Raw genomic sequence first — 21232 nt, 5'->3', positions numbered from 1 at the left:
ACCACTGTATAGCTCGGTTCACAGGGCATCGCTTCAATCGTGTGGAGGTTGCAGGTGCGGTTCCCACCTGCGGCTATAGTTGTCTTTTATTGTCCAGCCGGTTTGCTTAACTGTAAGAATATAAAGGTTAGTTGTCGGAAATTTATCCAAGATAACCACATGCCCAGCTTCTTTGGTACAGTTCAACAGAAGAATATTTAATATCCGCTATACTTGCGCTGTCTTCCTTGAATGGTGTGTCATTTCATCGGTTCTACCGTTTGCCTCGCTCTCATCCACAACGAGGGCGATACGCACCCGAAGCACGAAGAAGCTGCGATAAGCGGCAGTCGCATCGGTGGCACTTTATCTTTGAATTTAAAGTATAACAATTTAATAAGGACTGAGATTTCCCATCGCAAAGCACCCCAGCGGAATACGAGGAACGCAACAGTGGAGCTATTCTGATGACTTTTGATTCCTTGACGTGCCCCTGAATTTAAGTACTTGGGCGCTTCTTCATTGTGGCCGAGATTCTATCTAGTGACATCTTGCTCAAATGGAGAACGCCATTACCGATTTCCCACCGTGGCATCACGTGCAATTTGCTTTCACATACCATGTGTTTCCTTCCTGTGCGATCTCTGGCTTTTCTACTGACAGGGTGTTTTTTAAAGCGCGTTTTACTAAAATATAATCAGCTTATGACGCTGCTTTGTGCAGTCGTACGTCGCGTACGTTGAGCTGAAGGCTTTCGTTTCGTGGTGTACAGTGCGCTCAGTCTATTCACCAAACCATTTACTCGGCTGTGTCACTCGGTTCAAAGTCAGGTTCAGGAGGTACAATTCTTTTCTTCTTTGCAGTGTCAACTGTGGTGGCCTCTCGGAAACCGACCTTGGACCCTGACTTTGACAAAACCGTCCAGTCAATCGCCGAAAAGAACAAGATTATGCAAGATTTCCACGGCGTGCTCACAGAAGAATGTCGCGACAGCATTTAAGAACTACAAAAAGTATCATGCGCTTACTGGATTCATTGACCACGTCAATCAATCCGGGCGTCGGGAGAAAAATAAAGTGCCTGCATTGAAGCAGTCGGAGGAGCTTCCATAACCAGTGTCTTCCTGAGAATAAATACTGCTAAGCGTCAGTACGTGGTAGTGTAGTGTTCATACAATACACGAGTAGCAGGCGAGATGCTCTATTATCCGGCCGACATCTCTACATTTTCCAGTCATTAAAATACTTATTCTTCTTACAATACACAATGATGCTATCAAGCCACAACATGATAACAGTTAAAAGCGGACACCGACCACAATACTTTATAAAAGGGAAAGAACTATCGGCTCCCGCTCGGCAGCCTTGTTAATTTTTTAATTTTAATTATGGGGTTTTACGTGCCAAAACCACTTTCTGATTATGAGGCACGCCGTAGTGGAGGACTCCGGAAATTTCGACCACCTGGGGTTCTTTAACGTGCACCTAAATCTAAGTACACGGGTGTTTTCGCATTTCGCCCCCATCGAAATGCGGCCGCCGTGGCCAGGATTCGATCCCGCGACCTCGTGCTCAGCAGCCCAACACCATAGCCACTGAGCAACCACGGCGGGTTCGGCAGCCTTGTTCACAATGAAGTTCAAAGCTGAAATGGTCCGGATATGTAGGCTTTAAGAAGTGACGTAACCATCGTGCGTATGTGTGGGTAAAGTTGCTGTCACTGCGATTAAGTGTGTGCTCGGTGGTCTGGATTGTCCGGGATTCAAGAAAAAACCATAGAGAGAGAAATTCTGCAAGTGGGGTCACTCGGGCGAAAACTAGCAACAGGAAATACGTTACGCTATAATGTCGACCGTTTGTTGCCGCGAGCATCGGAAAAGAAAGTGAGACGAAGGTAACAGACATTGTTTTATATTGTTTTATTGTTTCCCGCCAAAATTAAAGATATCTGCGTATCAATTAAGTTATACTTTGCAAGTAACTTTTTTTTCCATTGCCTAGCGACAGGCCAATGACACGCCAGATGCATGCGTCATGCGTCAGACACGCCGCCGAAGCGAACGAGGCCGGCTGCGCATGTGAACGTTGGCCTAACCGGCTGCTTGTTATTTATTTATTTATTTATTTATTTATTTAGCCTGGTTTGTGGGGCTTCCGGCGTGTTCTTGAGTTCCTTCTGCACTTCGATACGGCACCACTGCACTATTGGACTGCAGCAAGGTGAGACATTTTATTTGATAGTCGGCGACGCATTTCAAGCAATTAGGCCTATGACATGCAACCTAGACTTGTGACACAGTTGGAGAAAAGCAGCTCAGCCGTGCTGGTGCAGTTACCTAGAGTTAAGGACTGGTACTGCGAATGTTTTCTTCGCTTTCTGTGAGTCCTTCATTATGGTATCTAATTTCGGTAGTTTCTGGGCGCCCTCGCCGCACCTGATGTTGTGACGCAGTTAGTGAAAAACAGTTCGGACGTGTGACGCACTTATTTTCGCGCGTACAGAACTTTTCTGGGATAAGTTCGTGACGCGTTCTCTGACCCTGAGGAATATTGTAATTATTTTCATTACTTTTTCGGATACTCTTGAGGCACGCTTGCCGCGCCTGGCATTGTGACGCAATTAGCGAAAGGCAGCTCGGCCATGTGATGCACTTAGTTTGGCTTGTACTGAATCTTAGCGGGACGAGCTTGTGACGCTATTTATGGCCCCGCAACAACATATACCTTGTTTCGGTACTTGCGCTTGTCGAAAACGCGACGAGCGATTGCCAAGAGGGATAAAACGTGACTGCTCTGCTTGCGCAAGAAGAACGCGCAAAAGCCAACGCCAAGGAGCTCAAGCACTTGGATCTTGTAACTTAAAAAATCTGTCTTGTGGACGATTTAAAACAGGCTTTGTACCCCCGCATATGCCGCATATGTCTTAAGTGCGAGTAGAAGGAATTTCGCTCCGCTGGGATCCCGCACAACAATGGCAGCGGCTGCCCTCTGAGTCACCGCGTCACAGCGGGTAAGCTGCCTCGCGACAAGGTGGGCGCGCTCGTTGTGGTTGGGCGGGGTGTCGGTGTGTCTTCGGCCATTAGCATTGTTGTTGTTGTTGTTCTCGCGGCTGTTGTTGTTAGTGCCATGTTCCCCGACGTGCGTGGGGAACCACTTGAGGGACTTGTTTCTAATCGTGCCGGACCCGAAGTCCCCGGCCCTGGCGTTGAGCGTGCGCGCCACATCCGCGGACCTTTGGTGCAGTTCCGAATCGCTGATTTGGAGTCGCTAATGATCAGGCTATCCTCCGCACCTCCATGGAGTACCGCGAGGGCTATGGCCATCTCCTCCGCTGCTTCGGCCTACGGCAGCCTCACTGATGCCGTGACTCGGATTCTTCCCTTAGCATCTACGACTGCCATGGAGAAGGTGGGCGCCGCCACCGCCAGCCGGCCATGTCGATCTGTTGCTGCTGATGTTTTTGTCGTAGTAGTAGTAGTGACGGTGGTGATGGTAGCTCCGGTTTGTCTCGTACATTCCGTTGGAGCGGCGGTGATGGTCGTCGTCCCTCGTCGTCATCACGTTCACCGGCTGGCCGTGGGTGCATCGACGAAAAAGACGCCTTCTCGTCTTGCGCGCTCCTGGATGATTGCTACCGCCCTGCGTTCATCGCATGCGCATGTTCATCGGCATGTTTTCCGTCTCTATGGCGTCCCTGACTTTCAAGGAGGTTAAAAAGCATGACGGAGAGTACGGAGCCCTGCGGCTTTCCCGCACCACCCATTCGGACCGTTCGTGGAGGGGCCCCGTCGATCTTGATCATCGCCTCGCGCCCATTCATGAAGCTGCTGACATATTGCTGGAACCTCGCCCCGAGATCGAGTCGGCTGATCTTGTCCAGTATGGCCATGAGCTTCACAGTGTCGAAGGTGCTCTCGAGGTCTAGCCCGAGCAGGGAGCGCAGGTGCGTGCTCGGAGCGTTCACGACCTGTTCCTTGATCGGCAGCATGGCGTCCTGCGTAGGAAGCCCCTTCCGGAAACCGAGGGATGAGGGAATGTTTGGAAACCGGATGTTTTCGTGACATGCAGGCAGGGGCATAGCAATGGTGGGGGTGGGGGTGGGGGCTATTATGGGGCGTCAGTCCCCTCGAAATTTTTTTCTTGCTGTCATGCACCGCCTACCAAAACAACCGCTGGCATCGAAAATTATTCTGGATTTTGTCCAGAATGTCTTGTTTACGCTCGTCCAGGCATTTCGGCCCGAATATTGCGAACTCGCTGGATTTCATGGCAATGCCCATGCACCTGGAGTCACATAACGCAAGAAGCCCCATCCGAGCACGAAGTTTCGAGGGCATTTTGATGGCGAGCGGACTCGTCGAGGCGTCTCGCAGAGGCCGCGGAATGTACAGCGAGCATGAATTTCAATTCCGAAACTTTATGGGTATAAATTATTCATAAACTATTGATGCGAAAGGTGCGCTGGAATTTCCCAATGTTGTGCTTTAGATTTTCTGTTATGGAACTTTGTGGATTTAATGCTCTAAATACCTTACGCCAAAGTTGCATTGACTTTTCTAAAGTCGTGCATCTGACCATACCACGAAACAAGCCAAATCAACACACTCTCAGACAAGATGACAAAGCACGTAACGAGGTCCAATGAGACGAATCGTTGTGGTGGTTTATTTGTGCCGTCATGTCACAGAAAAAATATCATCATTTTTTTAACGTGCACTTAAATCTAAGTACACTGGTGTTTTCGCATTTTGCCCCTATCAAAAACCAGCTGCCGTGGCCGGGATTCGATCCCGCGACCTAGTGCTCAGCAGCCCAACCGAGGTTGAGATTATGTAAGCTTCTCCGTACGCCCGATTTTGGTATGCTACTCAACAACAGAAAATTGTGACGACTCCAAAAGGCTATGTCGTTTCGTGGGAATCTAACACCTCGCAGCATTGACAACTCGGAAAGGTGTATGAAGCAAACGTGAAAATACATTTTTGCTGCGTAGCGTGTCAACGAACGCATAGAATGGGGAGAATGGAATCTTCGGTACCAGTTTTTTTTATTCTTCCTTCGCGTTCGTACCAGGCCAAGGGCTCGTTTTTACCCATGAACTTCCTGACGACACAGGCCTGCAGTTCCTAGATCTAAAACTGTCTTTTGAAGTTGGCCACGGCTGCTGGTGCTATCAACCGCGAGCCATGAAGCAATTGCTGCCGTACGATTCGACACACTCTGAAGTGGTGAAGCGAGCAGTTGGTAGTCTTTGCTTGGAATCGGCTTTGCGGAAATCGTGCGTACACCAAATGAGGTCTAGTTTTACAAACCAAGTTGGACGCCTTTTGGCAGCTGGTTTCCCTTTGACGGTCGTCAACGCTATAGTTGAGTCTCTTCTGCAAAAAATAAAGCTTGGAGCACGAAGGGCGAGAGCAGAGGTCAAACGACCGAAGGTAAGACCAGAGGTTATTCCCAACGTACACAAGGTGTCACACAACCTTAAAAAGGTTGCTAACCGTCATGGCATTCCTCTGGTTTTCTCTGCGCCCAACAAGCTTTCGAAGCTGTGTTCTCGAGTTTGCTGTAAGAGCAGGCGGGGCTGCCGCACGAGGCATGAGAAGCCCTTTGTTGAGGGCTCCAGAGGGGTTGTTTATGCAATTCCTTTGCACCCTTGTGGGCAGCTCTACATTGGTCAAACTGAGCGTTGTGTGAATGACCGTTTAGGGGAACATGCGCAAAAACTAAAGAAAAAAGAGGATAAGTGTGCATATTTGGTGGCTCATGTTACCGCGTGTGGTTGCGACGCTCGATTTTCTGCGACAACTATTCTTGGCAGGAGCGGCAATGCCTCTTCTAGGCTCGCTCTTGAGGCCTTCTTTATCAAGATGAATAGAGATAGATGTGTGAGTGAGCCTTCTATCGCATTACTGGATGCTGAATTTAACTTCTTGCGCAACCGCCTTTGATGTGCAATCACCGGCTACTCTTCTGCTTGGTAGGCGCATGCGTGACAAGGGGATATATATATATAGATGCACTATCCTTCCTTCCATTAAACAGTTGGGAGTAGCGCTTGTCCTTGTCTGTCTTCCTTGTGTCCATGGTTTTATTCGCGCTAAGCTACTACTTCAAATATGGACTACCAACTAGCCCAACTGTCAACTCTTCTAGAAGCCAATCAAGTGTGCTGTGAACGCAGTCAGTGCCTCCTTCTTAATTATGCTGAAGCAATCATCCACGTACCTTATAAAGATGTTGGTCGCCGGTCTGAACTAATTGAGTGTGCGTTGTTCAAATCATTTCATCGTAATATTTGCTGCCGTAACCGATGAGGCAGCACCCATTGCTGTCCCGTGTACCTGCCTGTAGAGGGGGACCTCGATTGTAAAATATGTGAGCCGCTTCAAATCCTGGACCTCAGTAGGTGTCCGCTAAGGCAAACTAGCATCCGTTTCGAGGGCTGAAACGCAAGCGGTGACCACTGAGCCCGTAGTTATGCTGCTGAACAAAGAGTGAACGGCAAAAGAGACGAGAATATCGCCTTCGTCGATGGCAATGTCCCGTACTTTTTCTATGAAGTCACCGGAGTGGCGGATGTGCGTGGCTTCCTGCATTGTCGCATTACGTCCTGCCAGCAGCCGCACGCGTTGCATCTGAGTAGTCATCCAAGTTCAAAACACTGCACAGTCATTTCACGTACCTGCGCCACATTTCAAAAAAAATTTATCGCAACGACTTCGGGTCGCCAAACTCGCAACAACATATGTCGCTGTCAGTATTCGGTTGTGTCTGGCACGACGTCTCACTTTTATTGCGACAGCAAATACATGGAAACTCCAGGTGCATTTTTGTTATCAGCACTGCCTTCGCCGTGATGTCCCGTATTTGGGGCGAGCTCCACCACTGGAAAAGCTGGCGCCACCGTCGGCTGACATGGCATGAAGGATCACGTGGACACAGAAGGATAACGTGGCTGCTTCAGAAGCGCGGAATCGAGCTGAAAACCAAAGTTTAATGCCCCTCCTGCGCTGCGGTTCTGATTAAGTGGTAAGGCTTTACCGCCTTGGGGGTCTGCTTGACAACATATGAAATCCCTATAATAGGTGGTGGCTGCCTTTGGAGGCGTGCAGCATATTAGACTACTGCTTGGTGCCGCAGTGCCGCAGGGACGCAGCGTAGCCCGGTGACAGCCTTATTCACACGTAGCCGCAGGACATGGAGCTGCGTGAAGCTTGGCTCGCCAAACTTAGAACCCGCAGACAGCCATCGGCTATAACTCGGGTATGCAGCAAGCACAGACGCGAGGAAGATTTCTGCTACGGCGCCGGGACTGCGATGTTCGGTGAGTAGCAGAAAACGCGCACTGAGACGCTCACCCGCGCCCGCTGCCCAGCTAATGTCATAACGGTTTGGTCTATGAACTTGTTGATGCTAGATACTGGCAAGGTCAGTGGAACAGAAAGGTAGCAGTAAGACGAGCACTAAAAAAAGACATGGCAGATTTATTTATTCATTCATTCATTCATTCATTCATTTATTTATTAATACTGCCAACCTCACATCAAATATGGACAATGTCAAGTGTTCATATGGTCATGGTTGTGTTATGAATTAATGCACTGGATTACGAAAAAGCCGCAGCAGCAACTGCGTATTTCGTGACCGGGCGCAAAGGGAACTGAGCATTGCAGCTCAATATCGCGAGCGAAAGGGAGTAAAGAGAGAGAAGGAGATTGTTGATGATGGGAAGGAAAGGTTGGGGTAAAGTGCAGCGCAGTAACTGTCTCTCAGCAGAGGACAAGTAAAGAGTCGAGGCAGTGCGGAAAGGAGAAGATGGGGGGGAGGGTGGGCAGCGGCTTTTACTCCGCCAGCAACTGTGTACTTTGCGCGGCCATGCGCAGTCGGGCGCGCCGTATCTTGAAAGCGATCTGCAGACGGCTCATCCCTTTGTGAGTGCAGGGTTCTCGCCCGCTCAGTTTGCATTGAAGTGATAAGCAGCCCGAAGGTCACGAAGTCTCGTTATTTTGCTGACAAGCTGTTTACCTTGAAAATTAGCAGGCCACCGTGCCTATCGTTCCCAATTGTCAAGCATGCTTTGCACTATTTTCTTGCAAATGAATCTCATTACCACTTTCTAATGCAGGATAAAATTATGTTTCTAGCTTAGCATAATACTATTTCTATTTAACGCACTTTCCAACTACAGGAAACCACTCAGAAACCATTAGTTTTTCAGCATAATATTACAAATATGATGTTAGACAAACGCAGAAAAATCTGTGAACATTTTGCCTTTATACGTCTGACCCTTCTTTTTTTCTTGGTGGGTTTAGCGCTCCACCTACATATTCGGTCAAGTATCAGCAAACCTAAAGTTACCAATTTTCTTGTTCCAGTTTTAAATACGTTTGACCCGCTTAAAGAACAAAATATATTGGAAAGGGTGATCTAAGAAAAGGTTGTCGCTTATTTTTGTTACGCACTCTACCCACAGTAGGAGCAAGGAAAGGAAATGTTACGTTGAGCCGACTAACATACATGGACAAGTTGTGACACTGTGGAAGTAATCCAAAATAATTAAAATTATGCGACTGTCAGTACTGCAGCAAAATACTGCGTAATTTTGTTTCGCCCACTTATTTTCTACGCCCTGCTAAGAACGACCCGCACAGGTGGAAGTTTTGCCAGCTAGGTGCGACAGCGGCGTCGAATTTTTCTGGAAAGCCACCGCAACCCTCTAGCCACACGGCGTCGCTAAGTCTACTGTGTGCGCAGAACAATGCGCCGCGTCCTCGACTCCCGTCGCAGGAGCCGAGATGAGATCGACGAACGAGGCTTCGACGAACGCCACCGCCGACCCGGTCTGCTGTGAGCAAGGGAGTCCCCGAGGGAACGTAGTTGGAGGCTCCTTCTTACGCACCGTTCCTGACGTAAGCCCCGAGTTCTGCGAAGAACGACTGTCCTCGGCGGGGTCCGTGAACCCGGTGCGGAAGCCCTCGCGCTGAAAGCCGGCTCGTCTACTGGTCGAACGTTTTCCTCAACTAGGGATCGAGGGAGGACCGAGTGTTTATAAACCGCTGTTGTGCGGCTGCTCAGTGTACTTTCTCTCGCGTCATGCTAGACTGATTAACTGCAACGTCCTTATGTAGATACTGTAAATAAAACCATATTCCCCGTTCTCGATGAGAAGCAGTCCTTCCCTTCAACAACGTCAGTGTGGATAAGTTGGACGACGGCATGGGCCAGCTACCGTCTAATTCATGCCCGACTCCGATCTTGACAACTGGTTACGAACGGTGGCATTGACCTCCCAATCCTTACAACTGGCTGACAGTGGTGAGACGGCCTTTGCGACGTGGTGCTGTGTCTGCGGTGACTGCTTTGTTCTTGCTTTGACTCTCTAGGCTTCATTTTGTGGTTGTTCTGTGTAGAAACAGTAGGGAAGCTAGATTGTTGATTGTTAGCTAGGTTGTGTTTTCCTAGGTAGGTTTAGTGAGCAGGACCAAGGCAGTAAAGCCGCAATCATGGAGTTAAGGACACTGCTGAGAGACGAATTTTTGATTGTTGGTGAGGAACTGGGCCTAGATGTATGCAAAGAAATGCTAAAATCGGAATTATTGCAGCTAATTTCCGAACAGGCCAGTGAGGAAGAAATTGAAATGGGGTTGGAACTTCTGAAAAAATAAAGAGAGAAATGGGACAGAGAGAGAAAAGAGCGCGAGCTAAGAAAAATGCTAGTTGAACTTGAAAGCAAACGTTTGGAGCTGTCTCAAGGAAGTGAAGGGGCTTTGGGACGATCAAGTGAGGCAGAATCATACCGCATGGACAGGCTGTTAAAGCCATTTGAGGTCGGGACCGACATAGACTTGTTCCTAAGCAATTTTGAAAGGACTTGCGAGAAGATGAACTTCAGTCCGAGTACATGGCCACAGCGTTTGCTGTCTATGTTGCCGTGTGAGGCGGCGGAAGTAATCGCCAGACTCAGTGCACAGAATACATATGATTATGCGAACGTTAAGACTAGTCTCCGGAAGAAATACCGCCTTTTAGGAGAAGCTTTTAGGCAAAGGTTTAGGAGCACAGACAAGAAAGATAGCGAGGGGTATCCGGAGTTTGCATATAGCTTAAAGGCAAACCTAGTCGAGTGGCTCAAAAGCGCCGAAGCGTACGGGAGCAGAAACAGGATCATTGAATGCACGTGTCTAGAGCAGTTTTACAAAAGCATCCCACCATCTGTGAAGCTGTGGGTGCAAGACAGAGGAAATGTAAACACTGTGGAAAGGGCGGCTGAATTATCCGAAGAGTACGCAACGCGTAGAAAGCTGAACGCCGAGGATGGTAATTGGGATGGTCGAAAGGGACCGCGGAAACCATTTCCGTTCAAAAGGGGTTCGCAGACTAGATGATCGAAGCCTGTAGACGGGGAGGAAAAGCCGGCAGAAAAGAGCGAGGAGAAACCTAACGGGGAAACCGCACAAAAAGAGCAGAAAAGAAAATTCGAATCTTTTAGACCGATCCGCTGCTACAAGTGCCACAAACAGGGACATATCACTGGGAACTGCGGAAAGCCTAGCGTCGTTTTTTCCTGCGTAGATGAAAAAGACGAGAATATGGAACTTTTAAGCCCATATCTTCACGACCTGCAAGTTAATGGCAAACCATGCCGGGTGCTAATAGACAGTGCCGCCACGATGGACATTGTCCATCCGTCTTACGTGACGGTAGATGACTTCACTGGAGAAGTAGCATGGATCAAACAGGTTGTAGAAGAAAACAGCGTGTGTCTGCCCATGGCCAAAGTCAAAATCAGTGGACCATTCGGGGAGCTGCAGTTTCCAAATTTTTGTCACTGCAGTACCGTTACATTTTTTCGAATCGTTCGAATCGGTTACTGCGTGACAAAGGCCTTAAACTGGGAGAGGACGTTGTACAGGCATTGACGCGAGGCCAAGCTCGTAAAATCACGTTGCTTTCAGCTGAAAACGCACAAGCTGCTCCAGCGGAAGCAGCAAAAGAGGTAACTTCAATAACCGAATCCGAGCTGGGCTCGAGGGATGAAAGAAACAGTTGAGGAAAGCCTGCCAGCTGACAAGCTCATTGAGAGCGTATCGCCAGGGTGTCAAAGTTCACCCCTGCAGGGAGAGCCCGCTAATGCACTCGCAAGCGAGACAGGGTCATTACTATCACCGGCCTCAAAGGATTTTGGTCAGCTCTTACGTGTGCACAGAGAGTCACTGGCAGCCGATCAAAAGAACGATGACAGCTTAGCTAAATTACACCGCACAGCTAAAGAAGGCATTGCTGGGCGCAACGTGAGGATACAAGAGAGAGGAGGATTGTTGTAGCGTCACTACAGAGATCGAAAGGGTAGGATCCTAAATCAGTTAGTCGTACCTACTAAGTATAGGGAGGACCTTTTGAGTCTCTGTCATGGAAATGGGTGGTCCGGCCACCTAGGCATAAACAAATCAAAGATTGCTTATGGAGTACTACTGGCCTGGCAGTTTCAAAGACGTCGACAATTTTGTAAGATCATGCGACGCCTGCCAGTGCTCGGGTAAACCAGGAGAGACATTGAAAGCTCTACTAAAGGTAGTGCCCTTAATAACAGAACCTTTCAGACGACTTGTGATAACATGGTAGGGCCTCTACCAAAATAAAATCGGGTTAAAGGTACTTGTTTACCATGCTGTGTCCGGCTACAAAGTTTCCAGAAGCAATCCCTCTGAAAGAGCTCAGCTCCGCCAAAGTAGTAGACGCGCTTTTGACAGTATTTGCACGAGTTGGGTTTCCAGCCGAAATTCAGGCGGATCAAGGGTCAGTATTCACCAGCGCACTGACGTCCACATTCTTGCAAAAGTGCGGAGTAATGTTGATACACAGTTCCGTCTATCGCCCTCAGTCAAACAGTGTAGAGAGGTGGCATTCAGTGCTTAAGCTAGTTTTGAGGGCGCTCTGTTACGAGCACAAGGAGGACTGGGAGAACTGTCTGCCGGCAACTTTGTTTGCTTTGCGAACGGTTCCACATGAGGCTACAGGGTTCTAGCAAGCAGAACTAGTGTATCGGAGGACACTCCGTTCTCCACTCAGAATGTTAAGAGAGATGTGGGAGGAAAGAGGAGAGAGTCCTACAGTGGTTGAATATGTGCTAAATCTGCTGGAACGGCTAAGCGCAACCCAAAACTAGTCGAAAAGAACATGGGAGTAGCGAAAAGGAACGCCAAATTTTGTTACGACAAGAATGCGAGGCTTCGTACATTTAACCCCGGAGACCAGGTAATGATCCTCAAACCTTCAAGAAAGAACAAGCTTGAAGTTCACTGGGATGGGCCCGTTGAAGTGTTGCACAAACTTTCAGATACTAACTATGCTATGAAAATGCCCGGTCGCAGGAAGGAGGTGAGGATATATCACTGCAATTTGATGAAGCCGTACGTAGAGCGGAGCGGAGTCGTTAACTATACCATCAAACAGCAGGTTGGCACTAGCGCCAAGTTTAAGAAGTATAAGGCGAGCTCCAACTCTGAAATCGGCCTAGAAGAAGCAGTAAAACATTCGGTAAGCTCGCACGCTCTAAGACACTAGCAGCTAGATGAGCTGAAAGGGGTGTTAGGGGATTATCTCGACAGATTCAGTGATCGGCCAGGTAGAACCGAAATAATAACGCATGAAATATAGCTGACATCAACCGAACCCGTAAGATCAAAGCCTTACAGGGTGTCTTCAAGACAGAGAGAGATAATGGAGGCAGAGATACAGCGCATGTTAGAGTTGGGAGTTATTGAGCCCGCTGAGAGTGACTACACGTCACCGCTAATACTGGTAGAAACGCCTAAAAAGGACAGTAATGTTTCGTTCGTTCTCTGTCCTCGCTTCACCGCTGGAACTTGAAGCTTCTCGGACGATGATCGGCAGTTGTTGATCAAACGCAGGCAGGAAATGATGCAGATCAGATGTACAAGAAATATTTATAGTTGAACTTTTCTATATACATGGCAGGTAAAACAAATACATTACAAACATGAACAATTGAGGAACAAAGTCTCACTCATCGACTGTCTCAATGACTGTTAGAGCCCAGACTCGTTTTAACGTACATAGTACGGAGGCTCACTGATCTATCAGTAATCCTGATTTCAGCCCAGTCTGAGGGACGGCATGTCGTCCCGATTTTTATAGCCCAAATATACAAAGAAAAAAAAAGGCGGTAGGGCCGTTGGCCCGTCCCACAGGTTCAGTTGCCAATCAGAGTCAACCGTTTGTTAAGCCACAACCCAGAGGGATGGGCTTACTCTTAAAAATAAACATATTGGAAAACAAAGCTCTTTTCCTTTTCCCCCAAAACTCCGTTGCCCTCTCGTTTCTACGTAGTTAGTGACGGGCTCAGCAAAACACGCCAGGCCCGAACAAGTTATCGCCAGACCGCCTCAAATCCCAACGGCGTCTAGGCCGCAAATGTCTCGGAAGCAGGGGCATCGACACCACGTAGTGCCGCTGTACTCAAAGTTTGGCCGTGTGAGAGACGGATGGCCCTCCTTGTCCTTCAAGCTGATTGTCTACAAGACAAAGTTCTCCGAGTGCGTGTTTACAAGACGCCGCCATCCGAATGCACTCTCCACGCGTACACCGCACCCCTACAGCGTGCACTGTAAGCTGACCTTCGACACCACACAGGCAGTCGCACCCAACAACACGGCTGGCGATTGCGTTCCGGACGCGTAGAAGAATAGATTCCTTCTCCGTATATGCGGCACGGGGTCAAGTTTGCTAAGCCCTTCTTAACCTCGCCGGCGCCTCCAATTAGTCAGGCACTCGGGCGGCAGACCCACGATACCGCGTACAGCGGTCCCTTTCCAGGCAGGACTGTGCAGACTCGTGCGACCGTCGGCAGACTGCCAACACCCTGCGCACAATACCGACTTCCCGGAATCGGCACTCGCCCGCCTGGCATCTGCCGCGACGCGTCACCCAAAACCGCGCGGTCCGTGACCCCACATAATACAGAAACGGTTGCCCCGCTGACATGGGGGGGGGAGTGAACCCCCTCTCTATACACACCGCACGTGGCCCGATTCGTGACACTTAAGCACACGAACAATCAGAGCGACCTTACAAGGACCCTCGTCCGTGTGTTGACTACAGGAAGTTAAATGCCATCACTAGGGATCAGCTGTACCCGAACCCAACATTGAGGAACGAATTGACAGTGTTAGCGCTGCTAAATACATTTCAACTATAGATCTCGTGCGGGGGTACTGGCAAGTTCCCCTTTCAGAAAGTGCCAGCCGCTAGGCCGCATTCAACTCACCTGTAGGCACTTTTCGCCCTCTCGCACTCAGCTTCGGGCTGAAGAACGCGCCGTTTGGCTTCTCTAAGGTAATGGATATTCTCCTAAAAGACTTGCAGGAGTTCGCCTTGCCATATCTTGATGATGCAGCAATTTTTTCGGACAGCTGGGAACAACACGTATCGCACCTCAAACAGGGGTTCTCACGGTTGAGGGAAGCTGGCTTAACGATGAAAGCGGTAAAGTGTAGATTGGGTTGTTTACAGGTTACTTATCTGGGCCATGTTCTCGGCCAGGGCACGAGACGGTCGGCCGAGCTGAAGATAGCTACGATTGGAGAATTTTCTCAGCCGCGCACGTAAACAGACCTTCGTTCATTTTTGGGGCTTGTGGGGTACTATCAACGGTACATTCCCAATTACTCGCAAATGTCAAGTCCTTTAACGGACGCCCTCCGAAAGGGAGCACGGAGTAGCGTACACTGGGATAAGGACAAAGGGAACGCTTTCCAAAGTTTGAAGACGCTATTGGTTTCTCGGCGTGTGCTTCGCGCGCCAGACTACACAATGAATTCATGGTTCAATGCGACGCAAACGACAGAGATATGAGTGTGGTACTTAGTCAGGTCGGCGACGATAACGAGGAGCATCCTATCCTCCATGCCAGCCGTAAACTAACTGTAAGAGAAGAAGCCTACAGCGCTTCATAGAAAGAATGCGCTTGTTTAGTTTGGGCCACCCAGAAGTTGTCGTGTTACTTGTACGGAGCGAAGTTCATCTTCGAGACCGACTACTGTCCTCTGACGTGGCTCACTCAAATGTCACACAAGAATGGCCGCTTGCTCCGGTGAAGCCTCGCTCTCCAAGACTACAACTTCTCCGTTAAATACAAGAAGGGAAAGTTGCATCGCAATGCCGATGGTTTGAGCAGGCTAATTTGAATTCTACGTTCAAGGGTCCCACCTAAATTTTAGGGTCATTATTGTTAAATTTGTTAAGCCAAGAAGATCCTCTCTCATTTAGCAGGATTCCCTCCATGATTGCTGAATTTGTCAGCACGAAATTGCTTCAAAAATTGGCATAGCGAAATGCAGCATTTTTCGTTTCTGCACTTATGTTTTTTGAAGCCTAGCAGGTCTAAAGTAAGATCCAAGGTACGTCATCTCGGCGCATAGCCGTGTTGTGGGGTGCGTTTTGAAGTTGCATATCCTTGGGTCGGTGACATCATTACACAAGTGGTCGCTGCGAGCAAAGGCATCATCCCTGTCCACCAGCCGTTCTCTTCCTACCCAGTGGTTGTCAGCGCTGGACAGTCAAGATTTTCCGGGCCATGGAGGCGCTGTTAAGAACGGCCCGCTGAGGCGCAAGTTTTGCCAGCCAGGTGCGAGAGCGGCGTCGACTTTTCCTGGAAAGCCACCGCAACCCTCTAGCCACACGGCGTCACTAAGTCTACTGTGTGCGCAGAACAATACGCCGCGTCCTCGACTCTCCGTCGCAGGAGATGAGATGAGTTCGACGTACGAGGCTTTGTGACGGAACACGCCACCGCCTGCCCGGTTTGCTGTGAGCAAGGGAGTCCCCGAGGGAACGTAGTTGGAGGCCCCTTCCCACGCACCGTTCCTGACGTAAGCCCCGAGTTCTGCGAAGACCGTCTCTCCTCGGTGGGATTCGTGAAGCCGGTGCGGAAGCCCTCGCGCTGAAAGCCGGCTCGTCTACTGGTCGAACGTTTTCCTCAACTAGGGATCGAGGGAGGACCGAATGTTTATAAACCGCTGTTGTGCGGCTGCTCAGTGTACTTTCTCTCGCAGTCATGCTAGACTGATTAACTGCAACGTCCTTATGTAGATACTGTAAATAAACCCACATTCCCCGTTCTCGTTGAGAAGCAGTCCTTCCCTTCAACAACGTCCTCAGCGTGGATAAGTTGGACGACGGCATGGGCCAGCTACCATCTAATTCATGCCCGACTCCAATCTTGACAACTGGTTACGAACGGTGGGATTGGCCTCCCAATCTTTACAGCCCTTCTATTACACGTCCAAGATCGCATTTTGCTGGAATGCGCTAAAGCACTGCATGCATTAACGCATCGCAATGACGACCTAGTTTCCTGAGAACGACATCAAACTTCTTTCGTGATATCGATACATGCATATTGCGTGTTTCTTGTGACCGATGCAAGCGGACGCCCCGAAGAAGACGACGAATGCTCTCTGGCCTTCGAGCTGTCGGCTGAACTGGCCAGCGCTGCAGCTACGCCTTGTAAATATACTTTGTAAATAGTCTCCAGTCTCAACCCTTCGTTAGCGTAGCATTTTGGTGGATGGTGCCGTTCCGCGTCCTCACCACAGAGCTCCGCAGCGGCCGCACCCTCCTGCTTTCCGCCATGGCTCCTGGTGACGACACCTCGCCTCCTCCTACTCCTGCGACCCCGACAACAACGTGCGTTACTCTTATCAATCCCCGCGATCCTGGCATATTTTCCGGCCAGGGATAATGTCGACGTTGTGGACTGGCTCACCCTGCATGAGCGTGTTAACCAAAACAACCGCTGGGACCCTACCATTATGCTAGCGAATGTCCTATTCTACTTGGACGGAACTCCTCGTGTCTGGTTCCGGACACGCGAGGACGAGATCTCTAGCTGGGATGCTTTCAAGGAGAATCTCACTGACCTCTTTGGAAATCCCACCGTTAGGCAGCTGGCTACTAGAAAAGAGCTTGCTACTCGAGTTCAGTCTTCTACTGAATCGTATGTCTTGTACATACAAGACGTGCTTGCTCTTTGCCGGAAAGTCGACGATAAAATGGCCGAAGTTGACAAAGTCGACCACATACTTAAGATGATCGCGGACGACGCGTTTAACTTGTTGATCTTCAACAATATGTCCCCCATCGACGTCATTGTCAAGGAATGCTGCCGCTTTGAGCTCGCCAAAAGCCAACGCGTCATTCCACAGTTCTCCCGGCTCCCTAACACGGCAGCGACGTCATCTTGCATTGACCTCACCATGTCCACAGGATGCTTTGTTCTCGTGAAGCAACGCTTCGCCACATGATTGCTGCGGACATATTGCATGAACAAGCAGCAGCTCTGGGGTGCGATTTTGTAGAAATGACTTTTTTAATGCCAATGCTTGTCGCGTGACGTCACCGATTTTGGAAATTGTGTATACGTAGGCACGACGTTTTCTTGGATCGTTCAATCAGAAGCTCCCTTCATTGGCCGGATGTTTCTTTCGTATTCTCTTCTCTTTATCCGGGACTGTATAGCAAATTTGTTTTGTAAAACGGCACTTAATAAAAGCGGACTTCCATGCTGCGTAAAGCAAATTCATTTTGTTACATTACAACGCAAAAGCTGCCGCAGTCCAAAGAAATGCAAACGCAAGTGCTCTATTTTTGAAGTCGTAGCCACATAGTAGTCGGATGTGCATCCAATCCATGCCGTTGAGCTCACGCAAAATGGCAGCCTTTGTTTACCTGTGAACAGCTGACAGCCCCTAGCGTGTCTGTCTGAACAGCTGACAGCCCCTTGCGTGCCCGTAATTGCGGCCCCGCCCCCGTCAGATACTGATTGAGGTGAGTAACTATTGCTCGTGTAGTGCTTGCATTGTCGTGTGGTTTTCGCTGCATGTCCGACGTGTGATAATTTCTTCTTTGGGAAGGGCCAAGAAGAATTATCCGTAGCCCCCGAGGTGAAACTTTGTAACATAGTGGATCGAGAACTGTCAAGGCATTTTCCATAGGGCACCGCCATGACATAACGATAGCTTCGTCAAAGTTATCGCTGCATCGGTAATACTTCCTGCACTGATACGCTCCGAGAAAGAAGCTGCTATAACATTAAATGTGAGTAGTGACTTCACCTTTTTTTACATTAGTGGTATAAAAAGGCAGAAATAAGTCGTAGTGAGCACTTTATGCAGGCGCTTAGCTTAGACAGAATGTTTGCCTCTAAATTTCTTACTGTGCTGCGGGCCGGCTGAAATTCCCAAGTTGACAAAGAGAAAATGGCAGCAAAAGGGCCGCGGGTGTCGAAAAAGCAGGCGGCTATTCTCGTGCAGTTCATCGAGCAGCACCCATACCTGGTGAGAGCTTCTACAGAGTTCCCGCCACGTATGACTGCTGCTCGAAAAACGAACTGTGGGAGGAGGTGGCGGTGGTCCTTAACGCACAGGGGCCAGCCGTAAAGACCACCAGCCGTTGGCGCAACTATTGGGCCAAGATGGCCCATAAAGCGAAAGAAGAAGCGGCCAGGGCAGCGAGCGAGAAGAGGTGAGCTTCTAATGATGCTGACAGTAACGTCGTTTCACGTTGTCGTTGTTGCCGTGTTTGCAGGGCTACTGGAGGTGGCAAAGTGGGTGGCGTCGACGGCCGCGTCCTCGATGTCCTTATGAGGACAGGAGGGGTCCTTGTTTCCCCCCCTGAGTACTTCGCCGATAGCGAGGTACGAACATTAGATTTAAGAAAGTGTTGTTTGTGCGACCTGCTGTGACCTCACAAATTTTCAGCATTACATTGTAACACAATATTGCAAAAATTTTAAGCCCTTTTTTTGTGCAAGTGACAATATAGGTTATGTACACTGAGCAGCAACTTGTGTACATGATGCGCATTGCACACACTGCTCGCAATGTCTGAACACTACTCTGATTGCAGGACGACGCAAGTTGAGAGGAAGCTGCAGGGCCCAGCGGTTCCCGCAGACATCAACCAGCGACAACTGCTTTCGTTGTGTCGGGCCCTGCAGCTGTTGCTGGGCCAAGTGGCCTTACACGTAAGGCAGTGACCTAGCTTTTGTAGTAGCATTGTTGTTTGCAGTTGCTGTATGATCTTGCTATGAAGTAAAGTACGTCACTGTGCTGTTATTACCTTTGTGTCCAACATCCAGCTCTTATTCATGGAGGAGAAATGCAAGACTACAAATGACATGATGTGGTAATAGAGATTCCTTGTGCTTCTTATGGGTTACTGCTACCAGCAACTTTCTGTGGCATCTTTTGCTCTAACTACCTGTTTTGTGTATCATTATTGTAGCTATGCAGCTATAATGACATTTCAAAGTGACTGGTTAGGACAATCAATCTGTGTAGGTCGGATAACAGTGAATGAGCAGTCTTTGCTTTTGCCTTGCATGAAGAGCCACCGGCTACCCCCCAGGTGCTGCGGCCTACCCCCCAGGTGCCTCGGCCTACCACCCAGGTGCCGCGGCCTACCACCCAGGTGCCTCAGCCAACCCCGCAAGTGCCGCAGCCAACCCCGCAGGTGCCGCAGCCAACCCCGCAGGTGCCGCAGCCTACCCCGCAGGTGCCGCAGCCTACCCCACAGGTGCCGCAGCCTACCCCCAGGTGCCGCAGCCTACCCCTCGAGAGCCACGGGCACCCCGTAGACAGCCCAGGCAGCAGGAACTCGATGGTGCTGTGGTGACGGCTACTGCCGCATACGTTCGCCAGAGCCAGTTGGAAGAAGCCAGAGTTCAAGAGGACACCCGCTTCCGCCAACAACTGCTGGAGCAAAACCGGCAGGTATGTGTAAGGCCACAGATGTATATTTTTCTGCGTATGAAATTGATGAGCATATGACCTCTCTAAAGATGATATTAATCAGTGAACAAACATAGCGTATACGTGTAGTCCTGTGGTGATATCTTGTACACATTCACGTGATATAACATGTGTAAATATCTACGCAATTATGTGGCAAAAAGAAAAAAGTGGCGTTGAGTTCAAGGAAGCAGATATAGCAATTTAACACATCTTAATGGAATGCGACGGCACAAGTTTGATGGGCCAGAAAGATATTTCCAGTGTTTGAATATACAATGACAAGACAATAGCCTGCAAATGCGGATGAATGCAACACACGAAGGCCTTGTTACTGAGCTTCTGTAATTAAACTAATTACACATCTTTGCTAACAGCACCACGAGGCCCACATGCAGAGCCTGCGGCAGCACCACGAGGCCCACATGGAGAGCCTGCGGCACCTCGGGGAGGAGGTGGCGGGAATGCGGGAAGTGCAGTCGCAGCGCCTCGAAGTGCAGCGGCAGCGCCTCGAAGTGGCGCGTCGGTCGCACGAGACCAACGAACGCCTGCTTCAGCTGCTGCTGGCTGCACTGGGGCATGGTGGCAGCCAAGCTACTCCCCCCTCTAAGGCGCCACATAATTAAAGGATGCAGAAGTAGCATAGGCAAGGAATTTGTAACTTATCTTAAAATTTGCTGATGTATTAATGATATGAAGGGCAAATATTGCTAGTTTGCAAATAAATAATTGCTGAAGTCACCCTTTAATGCAACCATAAGTAGCATAGCCGTTGCAGCATGAATTTTTTCTTCAAGGTTTACTTCAGCCATAAGAGCGTGCACACCATCAGGCTCACCTGCAAAAGTGCCTGTAGGCCTGGTGTGTGCGGGCATTCCGACTGTGGCACTGCAATTTTGAGGTGCCTAGTTATTGTCATGTCAATTTAAGCACGACGCCACACTGCAAGTGTTCTACAATTTAATCCTTGTCATCGAATGGTGAAAGTTTCAGGCCTTACTATAATGTCGAAAGCAACCTGTCAATATACACAGCAAAAAAGAAAAAAAAAAGTTATGAAAATTGCTTGCCTATGCTCCTTTTCATTTGTAATGTTTATTTTTGTTTGTTGCATATTTGTTTGTGTCGCTACCTACTGAGCTGGAATGTCTTTTCTTGCACATCTGTCTCATTATCAAACATTTTCTTGTCATTCAGTAATCTTTCAGGTTGTGATAAATTGTATTTTAGCCCTTGTGGTGCAATTTGTGTGTAATATTTATGCAGTTTGTCTTACTGAATATTAAAGTATGGTGCTATGGCTCTTTCACTTTCAGAGCGCCACAACAGCATGTTCCTTTCACATGTAGTGATGTACCTATACATTTCGCTGTGATAAATATTCGGTTGGCGTGTCATTTAAGCACCTGCTCATTTCTGTTTCTGGTGCAGTTTAAGCCA

At 49.0% G+C, this 21232-nt stretch overlaps 1 protein-coding gene across 1 annotated transcript in view; it reads left to right on the top strand.

Annotated features, from left to right (window-relative positions):
- Nucleotides 1-1091, top strand: part of LOC126524725 (uncharacterized) — a 112962-nt gene extending 111871 nt beyond the window's left edge. The window contains exon 5 of the mRNA XM_072287023.1: nucleotides 843-1091. Within this exon, the coding sequence (XP_072143124.1) occupies nucleotides 843-979 (137 nt within the window). The 3' untranslated portion in view covers nucleotides 980-1091. The remainder of the gene's footprint in view (nucleotides 1-842) is intronic.
- The last annotated feature ends 20141 nt before the right edge of the window (nucleotides 1092-21232 follow it).

Source organism: Dermacentor andersoni, chromosome 3, assembly GCF_023375885.2.
Source record: "Dermacentor andersoni chromosome 3, qqDerAnde1_hic_scaffold, whole genome shotgun sequence".
NCBI classification, from domain to species: domain Eukaryota; kingdom Metazoa; phylum Arthropoda; class Arachnida; order Ixodida; family Ixodidae; genus Dermacentor; species Dermacentor andersoni.
This window is presented reverse-complemented; position numbering and strand designations above follow the sequence as displayed.